At 50.2% G+C, this 19,593-nt stretch overlaps 8 protein-coding genes across 8 annotated transcripts; 6 read left to right on the top strand and 2 right to left on the bottom strand.

Annotated features, from left to right (window-relative positions):
- Window positions 1-41: 41 nt before the first annotated feature.
- On the top strand, window positions 42-1,884 carry BZA70DRAFT_290074 (uncharacterized protein; the record flags this gene model as incomplete). The annotated part of the gene is made up of 2 exons (XM_064914177.1): window positions 42-659; window positions 1,855-1,884. 2 exons carry the CDS (start codon window positions 42-44, stop codon window positions 1,882-1,884), a joined length of 648 nt encoding a protein of 215 aa, XP_064767789.1.
- Window positions 1,885-4,210: 2,326 nt separating this feature from the next.
- BZA70DRAFT_182794 (GPR1/FUN34/yaaH family-domain-containing protein) lies at window positions 4,211-6,438 on the top strand. Its single transcript, XM_064909960.1, has 2 exons — window positions 4,211-4,865; window positions 5,528-6,438. The coding sequence occupies exons 1-2, from the start codon at window positions 4,643-4,645 to the stop codon at window positions 6,163-6,165; spliced, it is 861 nt and encodes a 286-aa protein (XP_064767788.1). The 5' UTR covers window positions 4,211-4,642; the 3' UTR covers window positions 6,166-6,438.
- Window positions 6,439-7,906: 1,468 nt separating this feature from the next.
- On the top strand, window positions 7,907-9,904 carry BZA70DRAFT_279923 (acyltransferase-domain-containing protein). The gene is made up of 4 exons (XM_064912867.1): window positions 7,907-8,361; window positions 8,432-8,447; window positions 8,519-8,879; window positions 8,933-9,904. Exons 1-4 carry the CDS (start codon window positions 8,099-8,101, stop codon window positions 9,547-9,549), a joined length of 1,257 nt encoding a protein of 418 aa, XP_064767787.1. The 5' UTR covers window positions 7,907-8,098; the 3' UTR covers window positions 9,550-9,904.
- Window positions 9,627-11,161, top strand: BZA70DRAFT_183655 (ubiquitin-conjugating enzyme E2 2). Its single transcript, XM_064909964.1, has 3 exons — window positions 9,627-10,108; window positions 10,286-10,575; window positions 10,648-11,161. The coding sequence occupies exons 1-3, from the start codon at window positions 10,067-10,069 to the stop codon at window positions 10,772-10,774; spliced, it is 459 nt and encodes a 152-aa protein (XP_064767786.1). The 5' UTR covers window positions 9,627-10,066; the 3' UTR covers window positions 10,775-11,161.
- A 235-nt stretch (window positions 11,162-11,396) lies between these two features.
- On the bottom strand, window positions 11,397-12,263 carry BZA70DRAFT_299492 (uncharacterized protein; the record flags this gene model as incomplete). The annotated part of the gene is made up of 5 exons (XM_064914663.1): window positions 11,397-11,444; window positions 11,510-11,593; window positions 11,646-11,779; window positions 11,869-12,078; window positions 12,167-12,263. 5 exons carry the CDS (start codon window positions 12,261-12,263, stop codon window positions 11,397-11,399), a joined length of 573 nt encoding a protein of 190 aa, XP_064767785.1.
- Window positions 12,264-12,659: 396 nt separating this feature from the next.
- BZA70DRAFT_248805 (EPSP synthase-domain-containing protein) lies at window positions 12,660-16,864 on the top strand. Its single transcript, XM_064910670.1, has 2 exons — window positions 12,660-13,325; window positions 13,438-16,864. Exons 1-2 carry the CDS (start codon window positions 12,735-12,737, stop codon window positions 16,729-16,731), a joined length of 3,885 nt encoding a protein of 1,294 aa, XP_064767784.1. The 5' UTR covers window positions 12,660-12,734; the 3' UTR covers window positions 16,732-16,864.
- On the bottom strand, window positions 16,789-18,127 carry BZA70DRAFT_279913 (mitochondrial inner membrane translocase subunit Tim17/Tim22/Tim23/peroxisomal protein PMP24). Its single transcript, XM_064912866.1, has 4 exons — window positions 17,765-18,127; window positions 17,632-17,685; window positions 17,259-17,573; window positions 16,789-17,176 (listed from the first exon to the last, which is right to left on the bottom strand). Exons 1-4 carry the CDS (start codon window positions 17,834-17,836, stop codon window positions 17,165-17,167), a joined length of 453 nt encoding a protein of 150 aa, XP_064767783.1. The 5' UTR covers window positions 17,837-18,127; the 3' UTR covers window positions 16,789-17,164.
- A 659-nt stretch (window positions 18,128-18,786) lies between these two features.
- On the top strand, window positions 18,787-19,566 carry BZA70DRAFT_290067 (uncharacterized protein; the record flags this gene model as incomplete). Its single annotated transcript, XM_064914176.1, has 1 exon — window positions 18,787-19,566. The coding sequence occupies one exon, from the start codon at window positions 18,787-18,789 to the stop codon at window positions 19,564-19,566; it is 780 nt and encodes a 259-aa protein (XP_064767782.1).
- Between the last annotated feature and the right edge of the window lie 27 nt (window positions 19,567-19,593).

Raw genomic sequence — 19,593 nt, 5'->3', positions numbered from 1 at the left:
TGATTACCGACAGTGCATATGCTTCCGTTGCAATCACTTAAATGACCGGCATTCCGCCGTCTGAAACCTTGCTGGTCGGCCAGTCTCTCGGCATGGGATTCATTGTTGGCCTTGCTGGCCAACTGGCGCTGGCTGATCCACCGACTGAATTCAACGCAATCGTGCTAATCTCAGCTCTTGCATCAATCGAGAAAGTCGTGGTCTCGTACTGGCCCCGGGGATTATTTCCTATTCTTGGTCCGATCTGTTCCTTGGCTCTGGCACAGAATTTTGTTTCAAAGTTCATCAGATATTCTTTCCGCAGCGAAGAGAGAATAGAGAACTTTGTGCGCAACACGAGAAAGACAAAGGTGCTGATTGTAAGTTCTTTCAAAGATGCTGAGATTCCATTTTTCCACGGCGAGAATCTTTTGGAAGCTGCCCTGCGCGGGACTTCGAGCACTATTCTGGAGAAAAACGACGAGTCCGATGGTCTTGTGCATTTAAACAAATATCTCGGTAAGGCGGAGGACGAACGGAGAAGACTCTTTCAGGTAGTAAGTATCGCCGAACAGCAGTCACGCGAATACCATTTCTACCAGCGCTTTCCCGGTACCAGAGCTCTCGTCGAAGAAGACCAGTCGTCTGAGAACGAGACTGCTGAGGATGCTGCCATGAAGGTGAGTGTTCAAGAGGTGATGACGGCGACGAACGGCGAGGAGGTTCGGAGAATAATATGCTGGCGGTCAAATGGGGAGGAGATAATGACGTGGCGAAGGCTTCGGACGTGATCTTTGCCATTCGCGAATCTGTATGAATGATTAGGAGTAGAAGGCTGTTATATAGAGTACATGACTGATTTATAGAGGTAGAAGATTGCATTCGCGATAAGTGCTCAACATATAGAATGTCAACCTCTTTGATTCAGACAATAAGAATTGAAAAACAGTTACCTCCGATAGGACAGCCAGTGAACAAAGAGCAGCACCCGGCACTGTTCACTCAACTCGCTCACCTTTGATCCAGCAGATTATCTGCCCAAAACGGCAGCTAATCGGGCCATCCGCCGAGCATCTCAAGCTGTCTCTCAAGAAACACAAACACGCGTCATCGACAGCGAAAAACAAGGTGGCAAGAGCTCACCTGCTGCTGCTGTTGCTGTTACCGAAAGCCGTAGTTGCGACTTCCCCCACCGCGATAGCAACGAGAATCCAACCCTTAACGCCGCCGTATTGCACCCGCCCGGAACCTTATAACCCCGCAGCCTTCCCGCCCTTCCTCTGCTTTTAATCCGCCTTGCTTCCCTCCTCGTTTGTTCTGGTTTTCGGAAGAACGAGAAAGAGCGCTTGGATTGGAGATCGCTTTGCGTGATGCGCAGAGAAGGGCTTTATGAGTCAGCATTTCGGTCAGACATCCCTGAGCTTTGGGTATATCCGTTTTCGGAAAAAAGCCAGAATAGAGCATTTTCGCACTGCGAGTTCAGCTTAACGTGTTGGATATCTTCTGCTAATGCTTGACATGGTTATGTGTGTACCCGCATAACGTTGGTGATGTTTATGAGTATGGGTATGCAGGAAAAATCAGCCAAAAGCCGAAACACTCGACAGATTCCACAGCATATATCAACATTGCTGATGAGAAAGAAAGGCACAGCGAAAAAAAGAACAGCAAGACTTGTCAGTGGCCTAAACTAGCGTGTTTGCTTGAATTCTATACGATCTGTATTGCAGGTCTGTTCCTGAGTGCAGATTTTTAGGAGTCCTCCAGCTCCTGAATTGAGGGACAGGCAACAGAAAGTACCGGCCTTTGCCGAGCTACTACAACACACAGACAGGAACATGGGCGCTCGTCAGAAATAGCTGACTGTCGAGCTAGATGCACGACTGGTATATCGGCACTAGTTAGGGGCTATGGTTTGCAGATATACAGGCCATTCGTCGCGACGCATCCTCCGGCGCCAACGACACATTTTGCGGGGACCCCGCATTATATCTACGTCAATCTGTCTATCTAATCAAGCTTGATTCGCTAATGCTTTTTATGCTAACGAGCATGCTTTAGTGTGCCGAAAGACCGTACCTTTTGCGTGCGTGGATGGGGCTTTGTGAGGTTCTCGGAGCCAGAGACGGAGTCGGATGCCAGCGAAGGTTGGCAGCGGATAGGTGCAACCACCGACGCGCACTTTTACAACTGGCTGACTTTAATGACTTTCGATACCTTACAGATCTATTCAGGATAGAGAATACGGATATATCTTTATTGATTTGCGGATATTGGGAGAATTACTGCTGTCCGCTGCTGTGTCTGTCTTTTAAATGCTCTCTGCTGTTGCTTTCTTGGAGTGCTCAGCAGCGCAGCTTATTCGCCCGGCTGCCAACGCTGTATATCCCTCCGCAGTCTTCAGTCTTTCTTCAGTACGGTCACCCCTTTGTCTTGAGAGACACAGACTGTGTCCACATATATTATTGCAAGAATCAATTTAATGGGTTCATCTCGACAACACGCTGGCAACAAAGGAGTCCAAGAGCAAGAGCAAGAGCAAGTGATACCAGGTAACAGCGCTGGACTCGCACCGCCACTTGTCCCCCCATCTTTTTCACTAGTACGGTGTATCAAGCGTCGACGTCGGCGAGGGGAAGTGATCACATGGCCGGGAAATGACGAATGAGTGACTCTTCTTCCTCACCGCTCGGCGATGCGGCACTGCTAGCAAAGTCTTGCGACAGGTGGCGGTGACGGACAGGTACGGTTAAATTGCGGGGAATAGCAAACACTCGAATACGAAGGCCGCTGATAGGCTCGTTTGGTTGGCATTACTTGTTCCTGTCTTCTTCTGTGCCCAAACAGGAAAGTTTGGTGTCGATACCTCGTTTACAGACCGCAGAGGAAATCTCACCTTTTGCTACAGCTTACAACAGCTTCAGTTGATGCAAACGAACAAGCATAGTCAAGACATACGGCAGAATACAGCCAGCGGTAAATTGGCCTGCTGATGAAAGGAGTGTCGGTGCGCGCCAAATTGCTCTGAGCGACGGAAGCGTGTCAGGCACCTATTGGCAGTCAGTCTAAATCACTGGATTACAATATGTCGCAGGAAGGATAAGACCGCTACAAGACTTTAGATATAAGCACATCTGTCTGTGGATTATCAGGCCGAGCAAGTTGGACATCATACAAGGCACATGTGTTTCAACTTGCACACTGATTTCGCGAGCGCAGCAAGGCAAGTGTTTTCGCCAGCTACAAGGACAAAGACGAAGCTGCTATCAACCCAACTATTACTGGTGTCTATCTACTCAGCTTTTCGCGCTCTTTTCTGCTGTGCCAGCAACTGCTGGAAATTTCAAGCATAGAATCAGTGATTTATATCGAAGGATAGCTGTATGGACTCATGATACAAAGAGGCCCATGAAGCTGCCAACGGCCTACGGCTAATTGGCTGCACCGAGAAAAGGCCGAACAACATCGCCGAAAATGATGCAACACCGCACCTCCGCCGACGAGACCACCGAACAATTCTCTCGCACCTGCTTTCGAAAATTTTCGACCCCAATGGCGCTTTGATCGAAGCTATTAAACTACCGCAAGACCCGCAGCTATATATCTCTGGCAAATACCCACACTTGTTGTGTGCCCCCCCGGTCGCTGCGACAGGCCCAAGGCGAGCACACGCTTTTCGCAGCACCTTGCGTGCCTAGTAACGCCGAACGACATGTCCGAAAAGAAGACGAGTGGCGCAACATTAGTCGCCGGAGTGGGTTTATCCGGATGCCGCGAACACACCAATAAGGGGTGCATGACAGCGTGGGAGGGGGTGCATAGGTGTGTCTGGTGTGGCTCAGCCGAGGAACAGGCCACCTTGGCTGCAAAGTCAGACTGTGGCGGCGCGACGCTCTCTCCTCACGCACGCGCGCATTGATCCCTGAAATTCTGAGAACGACTGCTGCCGTCAGAATATGCCAGTATGTAGTCTGCTGAGTTTCTAATACTCGCCTTTAATTGAAGAAAATCACTACATTCGGAGCGCAAAAAAGAGTAGGAGGTGGAGCCAATATACGGGCTGCATGAAGATGACATCATCAGGTGGTCATCCGCGTTTTCCGTCGGCTCCCGCGTATGAGCTTAAATTGACATCCACCGGAACCTGTTGTGCACGCGTAGATCCCAGAACTGGGCTACCCCACGAAATCCCTCGTAGCGCAGAAGCCCGCGCATAAAACCCAATGGCACTCATCTCCCCGCATGTTTGGAGGCAGCAAAAAATTTTACTCGCCGTAGGTGGCCTCGAAAGCGCGGACTCTGCCAATGAAAGCGAAGCTGTTGGGAGGGCCGAAAGGTAACAGAAGCTTATTGCGTCGACGTCACCAGTAACATCGACGTCACCAGTAACATCGCCGCCGCGGCGTGTACTAGCCACACCCACCGCTCGTCGCTACTCGAGAGCCTTCTTCCACCCCACCAATTCTGCCTAGTCGGTTTGCCGCCACTCAGTGCATCTGACCCTTCCTCCCTGTCTGATTGGAAAAACTTATCCGCACTACCGAGCCCCGCTTTTCACCAGGTTATAACTACGCCCTTCCTCTCAGACCCTTCCCTTCTCCATCTACACCTCACACATTCATCCACCCACCCACACCTCCAACTCACAACCACAGCTAGAACAATGTCTACGACCTCAACAGCAGCATCATCCACCGCCGCCGTGGAAAAGCCCGTCAACCTCAACCACCTGGAGGCCGGCAACAACGAGGAGACCGACTCGCAGGACCAGCTCAGAGTCCATCGAATCGTCACCCACACCGACGACCCTGATCTCATCAAGATCGGGTCCTCGTGGGTCTCTCGTAGGGAACTGATGATGGCCTTCGGTGGTACTCTTAATCCTGGTATGTTTCACTGAATTCTGTCCCCTTCTGCATTCTTTCTTGTTCGCCATACGAGAGTATGGCAATATCCAAAAGACGCCAGACATCAAGCTCCAGAATATGTCTCTATAAGCAAATCTGAAAACATATACATCTGATCTGTATATATTCTCATGTTTGCTGATGGAGCAGCGCTACATGCTCAGTCTTGGAAGTCCTGCAAAGGGTGTAGAGGGCAAAACAGAAGGGTGGCCTGAAAATCTCTGTTTCTCGCCGATCACAGCCATTTTGCCCACTACAACCCCCTGCAGCACCCCCACCTTCAGCTAGAAGTTCAGCACGAAGAACATGACAGAATGAAGGACAGGACTGAGCAGAAAGCGCGGACAGCGCGGTATATATATTCTGTTGAGTGGCAAAGTTCCAGACTTTGGCGGTGAGGCCGCCTCCGAGCTTCCTCCGTAGTGGTCCTTCGGCGGACCCTCGGAGGCTGCAGCAGGCACTCACCCTGCAACGCTGCGCGGCGTGAGAACAATGACTAGGGCTCTGCTCCGAAATAGTTCCGGATGCCGCTAAGCGAAAGGCAGTTTGCAGTCTGGATGTCTTTGGATGCTTGACTCTCTCGAACCGGCGAACAGCGAAATCAACAAACAGAACAGTTAGCTAACAGTGTTGTCGTTCAGGTTACTCTGCTCCTCCTTCGCGCAAGTTTGGTAACCCTGCCCCTCTGGGTTTGTGTGCGTTCGGCTTGACCACCTTCGTGCTTTGCATGGCGAATGTGCAGGTCCGTGGTGTCTCGAACCCATCGACCTTCATCGGTCTCGGATACTTTTACGGCGGCATCATCCAGCTGCTAGCCGGCATGTGGGAGATGGCAATCGAGAACACGTTCGGTGCCACCGCGCTCTCGTCCTTCGGTGGCTTCTGGCTTTCATTCGCCGCGATCGAGACCGACGCTTTCGGAATCGTGTCTGCCTACGGCACCGACACTCATGCGCTCAACACAATGCTCGGAATCTACCTCATGGGCTGGTTCATCTTCACCTTCGGCCTTGTGCTCTGCACCCTGCGCTCGACCGTCGCCTTCTTCGCGCTCTTCTTCACCCTTGACATCTGCTTCATGCTCCTCGGCATTGGCAAGTTCTACCCCGACAACTCCGGCGTCACTATCGCCGGTGGTGTCTTCGGTCTTATGGCGGCCTTCCTTGCGTTCTACAACGCCTTTGCTGGTTTGGCCAACAACGAGAACTCGCTCATCGTCATCAAGCCTATCGCCATGCCCTGGAACCCCATCCGCTATGTGAAGAACAAGTCCACATAAACAAGCAGACTTGACTTCCAAGCACACATTATCTGTCCTTTTCAAGCATGTTTTTTGTTTCGTTTGTTTTGTTTTTCCTTTCTGAGATCCCTAAGGATGCTCCGCCATCCCTAGATCTGGCTTCAAAATGTCTCTTTTCGTTTCGCGCGGGCGTGAAACTTCTTTGAACTGGAACTCATATTCCAAAGTAGAAAAAGTGTTTCAAAAACGTACCGCCCTTCTAAACCTGCGCAATAATCTGTTTGTTTTGTTTGGGTCCCGGTCTGGTTATTGGTCATTGTACTTTGGTTTTTTGTTCTCATTTGTCTGGTTATAAATAGGGGTTCTGTTTTCCTTTTCGTTACAGCAATAATATATATGTTAATTCGATATACATTTCTTCTGAACAGTAGGAACAGTAAGGCAGCTTAACATGTAATCGGACCAGAATCAAACAGTCCGGATCAGCAGCGGGTGAATCCTCGGAGGGCATTGACGAACAACAGATCGGACCGGCCATCGGCGCGGAGTCGGAGATGTTTTAGGAGTAGGAGATGTCTTAACAGCTAACACCGGTCGGCGATGATCGACCAGCACCTCGAAGCAGTGTGCTGAAGAGGCATGAGCATCTCATCGCCGACGACGAGTCTGATCATCTCCGTTGAACATCGGCCGGCATGATCTCGGCCGGGGCCTGAGCGCAAGCGAAGACCTGGATCATCGCCGAAGTGGTCTGAGGGTAAGCCAAGGTCTCGGTTCTTTGTTTGACAGTGGTTGGTAGTCCGGAATAATGTCGGAGCGATGATCGATAATAATAGATGACAGAAGGTAGGCCCTTCGGAGGAGGGAGGAGAGAGCGATCGGTGTCGGAGAAAGCAGCAGAGGACAGGGACGTGGTAAATACCGTGTACAGACGTATTTCCGTCATACCCGCACCACATATGGGGATCCAACCGTCTTCGCTGAATTGTTCTCGAACAGGATCCAACAAATACTACTGACAGATATAGATTCACACCAGAAGACCAGCATTCTCATATGAGGCTTTGAACCTGGATAGACAGACTCGACCAGAGAGCATGTGAACAGATCGAGACAGACAACCAGCAAATCGATCGGATTTCAGAGCAGCACGAGTATCTGCACCGCAGAACTGAACATTTCAGCATGTTTGCGTTCAAAATTCCAGTCTCGTTATATTCATATCGATCAGATATCCTCAGACTCTGTGCAGAATTTCTCGCTCCATTGACACGAGATGAACGATAGCAAATAACTTGCGTACGCGACAGAGATGAACAACGTCCAACTATGAGGAGATCGACGCGATTAATACAGAGAAGCAAGAGACATATATGTCAATCCTGGCCAAAAAATATGCAAACTGCATCAGCGGAATGTTTCTGTGCTTGCCGTTCTTAACATCTTCCTCTCGATGCCTGCTGATAGTGTACGAAATCCGGCGTCTTGATCTGTTTGAGGTTCTCTGCACTCGCCTCTTTCTGACACCTCTGTGACTGTGTCCCCGCCAAACATGTGCTGATATTAATCTTCATGATAACAGCAGTTATTCAGGAGGCAGAAAATATAATAATGGCGAATATTAGGAACGTATGGCGATGAGGTCAAGGTCTATACTCCTCTTTTGGCAGTGAGCTGTTCACGTGCTATAGCCATCTTTCACTACAGCATTCAGAGCTCCTGTAGAATACGTGAGCTCCAGCATCGTCTGCCGGAAGTCTGAACGTAAATATATCATGAACAAGAGTTGATTAGTACAATGCTATTACAAGACGCGCACAGTGTGTAGATAGCGATGAGGGGCAGATTGAGTTCGAACTCTTATACAAACCCCTCAGATACGCACGCGGTAGGCCGTCCATAAACGGAAGAAGAAATCAACCTCCACGAAGCTGCTGCTCCCGTGACGAAATTCCCCAACCAGCAGCAGCCAATGCCGTCAAAGACACCCGATATCGAACTGGCACAGATGGCGGTGCCAGGATCCGCCGCCATGGCACCCGACTCGGGCTCTGCTGCGCCGCTGGCGACGCCGGGCGCGACGGATCCCTCGCTCGTCGCTACGGCTGCTATGGCTAAGCGAGCGACTGCGATATCATCAGCTTCGACGGGTACGCTCAGACAGAAGCAGCCGGTCGTGTTCCAGGCTGTTCGGCTCGCGTCGATTGTTATATATTTTACGACAGCTGTATTGACGTATGTGATTTGTGTTTTTTTTCTGTGCTCGTAAACGACTCCGGTAGTGCTAACATTTATCTGCCCGTAGAATCAATCTCACTCAGGTATTCATCTTCTCTACATCTGAGCCTCCACACTATTTTGTGTAGAAGACACTAACTCACTTTGAATATAGCTAATTGGACTTCCAATCCGATTGTTCTCAAAGTCATGGTTTCACGCCTACGTCGACTTCACAAAGCAGCACTTTGGCCTGCTTCTCACCACAATGACGCAATGGTGGGCTCCCACGCCCGTCCACGTCGTCGGCGACTCCTCGGTCTCGGGTCTGATCAAGCGTGCAAGCGACGGAACACTTGAGACAAAGTTTGGGGAGCGGATTGTGTTGCTGGCGAATCACCAGATCGATGCCGATTGGTTGTATCTGTGGTGGATTGCGTACACTAGCAAGGCACATGGAGGAATGTATATCATTCTGAAGGAGTCGTTGAAGAACGTTCCGTTTCTTGGGTGGGGCATGCAATACTTCAAATTCAGTAAGTTTCAGCAACCTGACTCTGGTCAAGGAACAGTGGCTAACTTGTAACAGTATTTTTGTCTCGGAAATGGGAGAAGGACGAGGGTCGCATGCGAACCGCTCTGACAAACATCGCCAACGAGCCAGACTGGCCTGCGTGGGTGCTAATCTTCCCCGAAGGAACAAACATCACCGAGAACACAAAGAAGCGGAGTCATGAGTACGCCGTGAAGCTCGATCTCCAGGAACCCGAGCATATGCTTCTTCCGCGGACGCGTGGGCTCTACTTCACGCTCAAGAACCTCGACGTACCGTATCTCTACGACTGCACGGTGGCATACGAGGGTGTTCCGCGAAACGGCTACGGCCAGGATTTCTTCACTCTGCCGACCATATACGTGCAAGGACGGCCGCCGAAATCAGTGCACATGCACTGGCGGCGCTTTCACAAGTCGACGATCCCTCTCGATGACGAATCCGAGTTTGGCAGATGGCTCCACCAGCGATGGCTAGAGAAGGACGCAATCATGGAGAGCTATTACACAAACGGCCATTTCGACGGCGACGAGCAGGTCGACTCTGAGGTCCGACTCAGGCGGACGACGGAGATTTTGCAGTTGTATGCTGTTCCGGCAGCGGCTTTTCTGTGCGCCAACGTGGCGTGGAAACTTTGGGGTATGCTCAGGTAGGGCATGCTCGCTACCGTGTTTATAAGTAATCAATTTCTCGTGTTTTATTTTTTGTTCGAGGGGCAAGGAGGAGGAGGAGAGTTGGCTGTCGTGCACCGGAGAGAGTCCGTCGGAGGGCGCGACTGCCTCTTGGTATAGTTACATAGCACCTTATTACAGCGTGAATGGTCGGCAGCCAGTGATCGTGTGTATGATGATAATCGGAAGTGGTAGTTGCAATTCACGATTGCATTTATCAGTAATCATGACATCTTTTAGGAGTGGTGCAGCAGAGAATGTGCACATAAAGCGTAAGCGCAGTAGAATCCGAGGTGGCGGCGAGTTTTGGTCAGGCACCTGATTTGAGTTTCTGGCAAATGTCCCAAAGGTCAACCGGTGCTTACTACGCCATCCCGCCCGAACTATTCCCACCACCACCACCACCGACCTGCAGGCATCCACAAGGCGCGTTTTTGTACATCGCCTCTTGTTAAAGGAATCAGGAATAAAATCACTGCTCAAAGAAGTTACCTGAGATATGTCGACTACTGCTAGACGGAGGCTGATGCGCGATTTCAAGGTAAGAATGGGGAGGAACGTGTGAATCCCGGTCAAGGTCGTCTGACCCTGTGAGGCGGACGTGCCTGCTGTGAGGTGCCTAGTGTACTCTTCCACGTCCGGGATAATTTGTTTATCAAGTGTGTTTGCAAATAGATTGTGAATAGAAGCTAACACTGATTGTTGCTCTTTGTTATAGCGCATGCAGCAGGACCCGCCTGCCGGTGTCTCCGCATCTCCTGTATCGGACAACGTAATGACCTGGAACGCTGTGATCATTGGCCCGAACGACACTCCATTTGAGGACGGAACCTTTAGATTGCTGATGCAATTTGACGAGCAATATCCCAACAAGCCGCCCTCGGTCCGCTTTATCTCACAGATGTTCCATCCGAATGTGTACGCCTCGGGGGATCTGTGTCTTGACATCTTGCAGAACAGATGGTCGCCTACATACGATGTTGCTGCAATTCTGACTTCTATCCAGAGGTATGTTTATCTGAAGCTGCAATCCTTGTATCATTGTGTCAGTGATCGGTGCTAACTTTGTTTTTGCAACAGCTTGCTGAACGATCCAAATACTGCCAGTCCTGCGAACGTCGAGGCTTCCAATCTATACAGAGACCATCGGAAGCAATACGAAAAGCGAGTCCGCGAGACCGTCGAGAAAAGCTGGGAAGAGTCATAGTTCTGATCGCTCGCTCACCCCCATCCTGCTAAAACGTGTGATGATTGCTAGCCAGTGACGCTTGATACTCCAATTATATCGTTTCACCAGCACTTTTTATTTTCATTTGCTTCTCGCTTAGAAGAGTCTTGGTAAAAGATCAGCGACTGATCCGCTGGAGCAAGTTGCTGAACAGTGTCACACTTCATGAAGATTTAGTTGCTAATATCTAGGGTTTCTGCATTTGCTCTTTCTTTTCTCTTTGTTTTCGTTTTTTTCGTTTTCATTTATACTCTTTGTAATATTGTTGGTTTCTATGTCAGGAATATGGCGTCAATGAAGTATGCTAGTTTTGGAACTTGATTGTCTGTAGTTCTGCGCATATTCCAGAAATTTCGTAAATCAATCATGCAGCCAGTTAAACATTTATGAAGTACCTACGAAACACTCAAGGTTAACAAGACCCTAGGTGGTGTGTGGAAGCAGGATAATAAAAGGATAAATAGGAAAGGTGTATTCTTTCACAAACGCCAGTAATTTGTAGAAGTAGAGAAGGGCTGTAAGTTTCTCTTTGCTATCCTACCCAAACATCTCAAATGCACGAATTATTCAAAGGATTAAATATGACAAAAAAAGAGAGCAGTTAAACAAGACCATCATAGATATTGAGAGCCGATACAATTGTCGGATCCTGGGAAGAAGATAGTTAGTCTCTGTGATAGGCTGATAGGAGAGAATATATTGAGTAGAGGTTACCTGTTTGGAGCCTTCCTTGAACTCGTCAATGGTCAATTCTCCATTTTTGTCCTTATCCATTGCTCTGAATATTTTGTCCACGCGCTGATACACGAGTTAGTCAAGGCCAGTTGAAAAGTAGAGGAACTAGATATACCTTTTCTGGAGTGGCCTCGTCTTCAGGAAGCTTCATCATCGATCCGACCATCTTATAGATAGCCTCTACTATCGACAACATCTCCGAATATGAGATGCGACCGTCATTGTTCAGGTCGTATAATTGGAAAGACCCTGGAGATAAAAACAATCACTCGTCAGTTCAAACCAAAGTCACACGACCCGCGACACCGGAAACCTCAACCTCGCCTGTCACGACTTACACAGAAGCTTCTCCTCGACCGATCCGCGCGCGGTAATCGACAGGGCACATATGAATTCCTTGAAATCGATCGTTCCCGATTTGTCGGCGTCGAAAACGTTAAAGACGTACTCGGCAAATGTCGAGGGATCGCCAAACGGGAAAAACTGCTTATAGATCCTTTGAAATTCGGCCTTGTCCATCTGTCCCGAGGGACAGTCTTTGAGGAAATCTGTTGGTCAATTGTGAGCCAATTAGCATTCACACGCATAACAAAGGACAGAGCAAGATAGCTGAACACAAATGATATCAAATCTCACCTTTGTACCATTGCTGCAGTTCACGGCGATCAAAATAGGTTGACTTCTGAAGCTCGAGCAGTTGATCGCTGCTGAGTTTTGACTGTGACTTTCCCATATCTGAAGTGACGATCAACAAGCGATACGCAAGAAGAATTGTCGACTGACTGAACGAGGTATTGCAGCTGAGAGAGGCGGCCAAGGACGAGAGACGGTGGTTATAACGAGCTGCTATCCGGCAGCAGATAGGCCAGTTTCGGAGAGGACGGGGCTGTGCGGGCTGCAAGTGAGCCGCCGGGTGTTGTCGGCCCCGACTTAAGATCTCGCGCTTCGACTAGGCCGCAGTCTTTATTGTGGAGATAGCTGATTTGTCACCTGCTCAGTTCAGTTTAGCCGCATCCAGTTCCAAACCAGCCATGTGGTTGGGTTGAGTAATCACATCAGAGGCATCTCGCTGCTACGACTAATAATTCGAATAAATAAAAATAAAAAATAAAAAAATTTGGCGACTCCACAAAGCTCTCTTCCCGCTTCTTATATCTCTCCGCACCGGGCCCTGCTTCCCTTCCCCCTCCGACAGACTTCCTCCATGGCTCAGCACGCAGAGACCTCCCGGGTCTCTATCCTGGGCAGCGACTCCATCGTCGTTGGCTACAACCTCATCAAGGAGATGCTCAAGGAGATCGTATCCGAACTTCCGTCCTCGACCTACGTCCTCATAACAGACACAAACATCGCGCCCCTTCATCTCGACACCTTCCTGACGACGTTTGCCGAGCTGACTGCGAATATCGAAAAACCTCCCCGGTTGATTTGGCAGACCGTTGCTCCCGGCGAGCACTCCAAGTCGCGCAAAACCAAGGCCTCAATTGAAGACTGGATGCTCCAGAACCGATGCACTCGCGACAGCGTTCTCCTCGCGCTCGGCGGTGGAGTTATCGGCGACATGGCTGGCTACATTGCCGCTACGTTCATGCGCGGCATCAAGTTTGTGCAGATTCCTACCACGCTCTTGTCGATGGTCGACTCGTCCATCGGCGGCAAGACCGCTATCGACGTCCCACTCGGAAAAAACCTCATCGGCGCGTTCTGGCAACCACAACGTATCTTTGTCGACCTCGCCTTTTTGGAGACCTTGCCCGAGCGCGAGTTTATCAACGGCATGGCTGAGATCATCAAGGTATGCCTGCTTCTATTCCCTTCAGCAGCCTGCATAATGCTCCTTTTGCCCCCTCTTTTTCGTACTACCCCGCACTCAGTATACTGACATCCGATATTTCTTTTCTTACCAGACCGCTGCTTTCTGGGATGAGAGCGAGTTCAAGCGTCTCGAAGACAACGTCGATAAGTTCCTTACCGCTTTCCGCAACCGGAATCATGAGACCGGTATCGTCGACCTGTCCTCGATCCAGACTATGCTTCACGCCCTTGTCGTGGGCTCCATCAAGGTCAAGGCCTACGTCGTTTCGGCCGATGAGCGCGAGGGTGGTCTGCGAAATATTCTTAACTTTGGACATACCATAGGACACGCCTACGAAGCCATCCTCACGCCGCAAGTTCTTCATGGCGAATGTGTCTCTATCGGCATGATCAAGGAAGCTGAGCTCTCACGTTACCTTGGTCTGCTTCCGGATTCCGCTGTCGCGCGTCTATCCAAGATCTTGACTGCTTATGGTCTTCCGATCTCTTCCAGTGATTCCATCATCCGCGAGCGTACAAACAACCGGCCTACTCCGGTCGATCAGCTTATGCGCACTATGGCCGTCGACAAGAAAAATGCCGGTGCGCAAAAGAAGGTTGTGCTGCTCACCGCTATCGGAAAGACCTATGAGCTGAAGGCTACCGGGGTGTCTGATGCTGCCATCAGAACCGTGTTGTCGCCTGATGTCATTGTCAAGTCATCTTCCCTCCCAGCAGATGCAAAGGTTGAGGTCATCCCACCCGGATCCAAGTCCATTACCAACCGCGCGCTCTTGATGGCCGCTCTCAGCAGCACTACCACCAAGATGCACAATCTGCTGCGATCTGACGACACCGAGCACATGATGAACGCAATCACCCAGCTCTATGGCGCCGAGTTCACCTGGATAACAGGTGGATCAGGCGAAGACGTCCTTGAGGTTAAGGGCAAAGGCGGCCAGCTTGTCGCCTCACCGGACGAGATCTATCTTGGCAACTCTGGAACTTCGTCTCGCTTCCTTGCTGCTGTCGCTACCCTCGTCAAGCCGTCTAGCTCTGCAGACTCCATCGTTCTCACCGGAAACAAGCGTATGAAAGAGCGACCGATCGCGCCCCTTGTGGACGCTCTGAGAAACAACGGCTCTGGTATCGAGTACCTGGGAACTGTTGGCTGTTTACCTTTGCGTATCGCTGCTGGCCAGCACCTCAAGGGTGGTCGGATTGAGCTGGCGGCTACCATCTCATCACAGTACGTCTCGGCCCTTCTTATGGCTGCGCCTTATGCTGAAACCCCCACTACGTTGGCCCTTGTCGGTGGTAAGCCGATCTCTCAGTCTTACATCGACATGACCATCGCCATGATGGCCTCGTTCGGTGTCCACGTGAAGAAGTCCACGACCGAGCAGTACGCGTACGAGATTCCACAGGGCGTCTACTCGGCGCCTCCAGAGTATGTTGTTGAGAGCGACGCTAGCTCGGCAACGTACCCTCTTGCATTTTCAGCCATCACGGGAACGACCTGCGTTGTCCCCAACATCGGCTCAAGCTCGCTCCAGGGCGATGCTAAGTTTGCTGTCGATGTCCTGCGTCCTATGGGTTGTGAAGTCATTCAGACTGCGACTTCGACAACCGTCACTGGTCCTGCTGTCGGAAAGCTCCGGCCGTTGAAGAAGGTTGATATGGAGCCTATGACTGATGCTTTCCTGACTGCCAGTGTCTTGGCTGCCGTTGCCCATGAAGAAGGTGAAAAGGCTATTCCTACACAGATTGTTGGAATTGCCAATCAACGAGTCAAGGAGTGCGATCGTATCGCGGCGATGGTCAAAGAACTGGGAAAGTTTGGCGTCTTTGCGTGTGAGCTTCCTGATGGAATCGAGATTCATGGCGTCGAATCTTTGAGCGATCTCACGATTCCCGAGGGCGGTGTGCATACCTATGACGACCATCGGGTTGCGATGAGCTTCAGCTTGCTGGGTGCTGTCGCCCCTGGACCGGTTCTGATCAAGGAGCGCAGATGTGTTGAGAAGACGTGGCCTGGATACTGGGATGTTTTCAACTACAAGTTCAAGGTTGAGCTGGAAGGCTTCGAGGACCAAAACGACGTTGTCGCGAGGAAGTTTGTGCCAAACAACGGGCGTAGTATCTTCATCATTGGCATGCGCGGAGCAGGAAAGACCTCGGTTGGTGGCTGGATTGCTGACGCCCTGGGAATGAAGTTCCAAGATCTTGATCCTTACTTGGAAGAGAAGGCTGGCAAAACTATTCCTCAAGTCATTCACGAGGACAAGTGGGAAGGTTTCCGCAAGCTCGAGCTCGAAGTTCTGAAGGAGGTCATGGGCAAGTTTCCCTCGGGATACGTGTTTGCCTGCGGCGGCGGCATCGTTGAGACTCCTGAAGCTCGCGATTTATTACAGGCTTACACTGCTAGCGCAGGCATCGTAATCCATGTCCACCGCGACGTGAAGCTGATCATGGAGTATCTTTCGGTTGACGTGACGCGTCCCAGCTATGTTGATGATATGTTTGCCGTGTGGCAGCGTCGCGAGCAGTGGTTTGCCGATTGCTCAAACTTCTTCATTTACAACTCGGATCTGTCGGATGACGCAGAGATTGCTCACTTCAAGCTGACGCTGAGAAGCGTGCTCGAGACCATGATCGGTGCTTCCACCGTCCACGAGAAGATTCTGGCTAAGCCAAAGTCGTTCTTCCTGTCGTTGACTTACCCCGACGTTCAGGTGGCCATGCCTGTGATTGACAAGATCACCGCCGGCAGTGACGTTTTGGAGCTCCGGGTCGACTTGCTGCAGTCAGCGCCGCACGAGCAGAGCCCCAGCGTCGCGTATGTCCAGGAGCAGATTGGAATCATCCGCAAGTACACCGCGATCCCGATTCTCTTCACCGTCCGCACTGTCAGCCAGGGCGGCAAGTTTCCCGACCATGACTATACCAAAGCTCTTGAGCTGATCATGCTGGCTTTGAAGCTCGGAGTCGCCTACGTGGACGTCGAGCTTACCTGGCCGAACTCGATGATCCAGAAGATCATTGACGCTCGCCGCTTCACAAAGCTGATTGCTTCTAACCACGACTTCAGCGGCAAGTGGAAATGGGACGGTCCGGAGTGGCCGACCAAGTACCAAGAAGCCGCTGTCGGCGAATGGGCGGACGTGATCAAATTCGTCGGCTATGCGACGTGCCGGATGGACAACGTGTTGCTCGAGCAGTTCAGAGAAAGCCACAAGGACAAGCCGTTTTTGGGAATCAACATGGGCAAGGCCGGTCAGTTGAGCCGAGTGCTGAATTCGTTGCTGACTCCTGTTACGCACCCGTTGTTGCCGGTTAAGGCGGCGCCGGGACAGCTTTCGGTGGAGGAGATTATGACTGCGGCCAAGTTGATTGGGGATGAGTAAAAGGTTTAGTTTGCGAAAGGATAGAAAATGGAGAGTGCGGAAAAGTTTAGTCGGAATTGAACGAGGTCGAGATGTAATTTTCCGTTTGTATGGTTTTTAAAATAATTTAATAAATGCCTGATGTAAATATCAACTCATTTGGTATGTTAGATTTAAGAAGTATTTATGAAGCATAGAGTATAACGGGAGTAAGGGAAATAGGACAAGGAAGATGCAGCATTCTTTTGCTACATTCGAAGAAGAGAGAATATGATACAGGCGAGATGGGGAGACAAATAACAACAATCCAAACCTAAGGACTTATATACTGGCAATATAGACCACACAAGAGATAGCACATTATGAGCGGAGGGAGAGCGAACCAAGGCAAGCGACCGGAAAGAGAATAGAAGAGATGGAGCTGTGATCAGAGATGATGACATGACGAATTTTTTTACGCCTCGAGCTAAATCACCGAGAGCAGTTAGGTTGACTGGCAGAGAGAATCGGTGAGATCCAGATGACAAAAGACAGGAGATTCAACATACAGGCTGCGCGATCGGCGCCGGAGGAGCCGCCGGTGTAAGCATTCTGGAGATAACCATTCCAACACCCTCAAAGACAGCCAACAAGCAACCGCAGGTGATTGCCGAGTTTCTGGCGTGCTTGAATCCGCCTCGCATGGCGAGCGCGCCTCCCGTGCAGAAGCCCGCCATTATAGGGTTGAAGGGATCTTCCTTCCGGCGGATGCCTTTGATTGTGCAGTCGAATATCGAGAAAACACCGCCCCAGGAGCCGAAGTTGCCGCCGACGACGGGAGCGCGTGAGCGGATGGCGGAGAAAGCACCTGCGCGACGTTCGCCCTGGAAGAGGAGGTTAGTCTGGGGTTCGGTCGATTGTCGGTGTACAGAAATAACTTACAGTAGGTGAATTTCGGAAGCCTTTGATACCGTGCCAGATTGTGCCACCGATAACCTATACGAAAGGCGCGTTAGAAGATGATTCTGATAGAATATTTGAGAGATGACGATGCCATGTCAGAAGGAGCACATACACCCATAGCAAAAGCACCGCCGAAATCGTTGATAATGACGATCGGACAAGGATCTCTAGTATGATCGGCCATGTCGAGATATTATGTGAAGATACTGTGAAGAGGAAACGAAATACGTAGATCGCTGGAACAGAAAAGAAGACCAGATGACGATGATGCGGGATTCCAGGAAAAACAGAGGACCACCCCACAAAGTTCAAGCAACGGTTTTCAAAAAAAAAGTGTTGAATAAACCCGAGAAAATGCACACAAATCAGAGATTAGTGCAATCGAAATATTCTCAAATTTAATGCTCTGAGAGACAGCTTTTGGAATCTGTTTGTTGGTTTGTCTGCCGCTGCCGAGCAGAGATTTTTTTTTCGATTGTCGAAGAATTAGTCACGTGATCACATTTAGCTATTTGTATGGATGCAGTGCATATATGATGGGTTTTTTACGGGAAAGAGGCTGGTTTTTACGGTCAAGTTTGTAAATTGATTCTAAGACTACTTATACATCGAAGTACTTGGTATACGAACATGAAGAACGAAGACTATACGCAATAACGCATTGAATGGATAAATAGAGCAAATATTTGTCAGTACTTAGTCATAATATTAAATCTTTTTTGTCTAGACTCTTTAATAGCTCGGCTCAGTCGTAGAGCAAGTTCAGTGGCCCTCAGAGAAGGAGCGAAGGACGGGTTCAGACCGAGATAAATAGTGAAGTCTGCAAACAGATTATGAATGAAAATCCGCCACCTATTCACTTGTGCTTTACATATATAACCAACATCTGCTTGGATATTGTACGTGTGTTGTTAGCACCCGACGTTACCCGGATCGGAAATAAACATCGGAACGGAAGTCGGACGTTCGCGCCTTAAATTTGTTCGCGCCTGAACACCGCGAAACCTCGAATTTGACTCTCTCCCCACAAACACACCGCTCCGCACGTCCTCCGCTCGCTCCTGCTTCGATATCGTGCTCAGCAACATGTACTTCCGCTACCTGCGCCTCAGGCGCGCTATATCCGACGAGACAATGGCATACATGCGTCTGTTCCGGAGGAGAATGTCCTCCGAGGCCACCAAGAACAGCACCCATGTGACTACTCCTCCTCCTCCTCCGCCACCACCCTCAAAGAGCATTTCAGCAAGTTATAAGCGGTTCCACGACAAGAGACCGCACACGACCCAGTTCCTGCAGGCTATGGTTGTTAGCTTGGTGGGTGACAGCTTGTCGCAGTTGCTTATTACGCCAGATGAAGAATACCAGCCTCTACGAACGCTCAAGGTCATGGTCACCGGATCTATACTGTCTATACCGACATATCGCTGGTTCCTCATAATGGCCAGATACATCAACCACCCACACAAGGTCCTCTCTCTTGCCATGAAGTGCGTCGCAAATCAACTATGCTTCGCGCCTTTCTTCCTCTCGTCATTCATCACCACCGGCCTACTATGGCAGGGCATCTACAACGTTGATGAAATCATAGCAAACCTGAAGCAACGTGTCCCCATCGCTTGGATGAACGGCTGCATGTTCTGGCCCAACATCGTCGTTCTCAACTTCACGCTCGTCCCACCCCACTTCCGCGGCCTGGTAAATTCCGGCGCAAGCGTCGTATGGCAGGCGTACCTCTCGTGGCTCACTTTCGCGTCAAAGTCCACGGTCCAGCACGCAATCGAGGAAGAAGTCGCGTTTGAACACAAAGTCGAGCATAAAATGACTGAAAGTCTCCATTTGTCAGAGGCAAAGTCTGCACTTCTGGCTGCGGAGAAAAAGGTCGTTGATGCTGTCGGCACGTCTTCTTCATAACCGCCTTGATTGCAGCTTGACATCTAT

The sequence above is a fragment of the Myxozyma melibiosi genome, assembly GCF_037950935.1.
Source record: "Myxozyma melibiosi strain Phaff 52-87 chromosome Unknown BZA70scaffold_7, whole genome shotgun sequence".
NCBI lineage: Eukaryota > Fungi > Ascomycota > Lipomycetes > Lipomycetales > Lipomycetaceae > Myxozyma > Myxozyma melibiosi.
This window is presented reverse-complemented; position numbering and strand designations above follow the sequence as displayed.

Coding starts and splice junctions, on each gene's coding strand:
- BZA70DRAFT_182794 (XM_064909960.1), top strand. CDS start 4,643: ATGTCTACGACCTCAACAGCAGCATCATCCACCGCCGCCGTGGAAAAG. Junction 4,866..5,527: donor CGGTGGTACTCTTAATCCTG/GTATGTTTCACT, acceptor GTTGTCGTTCAG/GTTACTCTGCTCCTCCTTCG.
- BZA70DRAFT_279923 (XM_064912867.1), top strand. CDS start 8,099: ATGCCGTCAAAGACACCCGATATCGAACTGGCACAGATGGCGGTGCCA. Junction 8,880..8,932: donor CATGCAATACTTCAAATTCA/GTAAGTTTCAGC, acceptor AACTTGTAACAG/TATTTTTGTCTCGGAAATGG.
- BZA70DRAFT_183655 (XM_064909964.1), top strand. CDS start 10,067: ATGTCGACTACTGCTAGACGGAGGCTGATGCGCGATTTCAAG. Junction 10,109..10,285: donor GGCTGATGCGCGATTTCAAG/GTAAGAATGGGG, acceptor TCTTTGTTATAG/CGCATGCAGCAGGACCCGCC. Junction 10,576..10,647: donor ATTCTGACTTCTATCCAGAG/GTATGTTTATCT, acceptor TTTTTGCAACAG/CTTGCTGAACGATCCAAATA.
- BZA70DRAFT_248805 (XM_064910670.1), top strand. CDS start 12,735: ATGGCTCAGCACGCAGAGACCTCCCGGGTCTCTATCCTGGGCAGCGAC. Junction 13,326..13,437: donor GCATGGCTGAGATCATCAAG/GTATGCCTGCTT, acceptor TTTTCTTACCAG/ACCGCTGCTTTCTGGGATGA.
- BZA70DRAFT_279913 (XM_064912866.1), bottom strand. CDS start 17,836: ATGGCCGATCATACTAGAGATCCTTGTCCGATCGTCATTATCAACGAT. Junction 17,686..17,764: donor GCGGTGCTTTTGCTATGGGT/GTATGTGCTCCT, acceptor CCTTTCGTATAG/GTTATCGGTGGCACAATCTG. Junction 17,574..17,631: donor GCTTCCGAAATTCACCTACT/GTAAGTTATTTC, acceptor CTCCTCTTCCAG/GGCGAACGTCGCGCAGGTGC.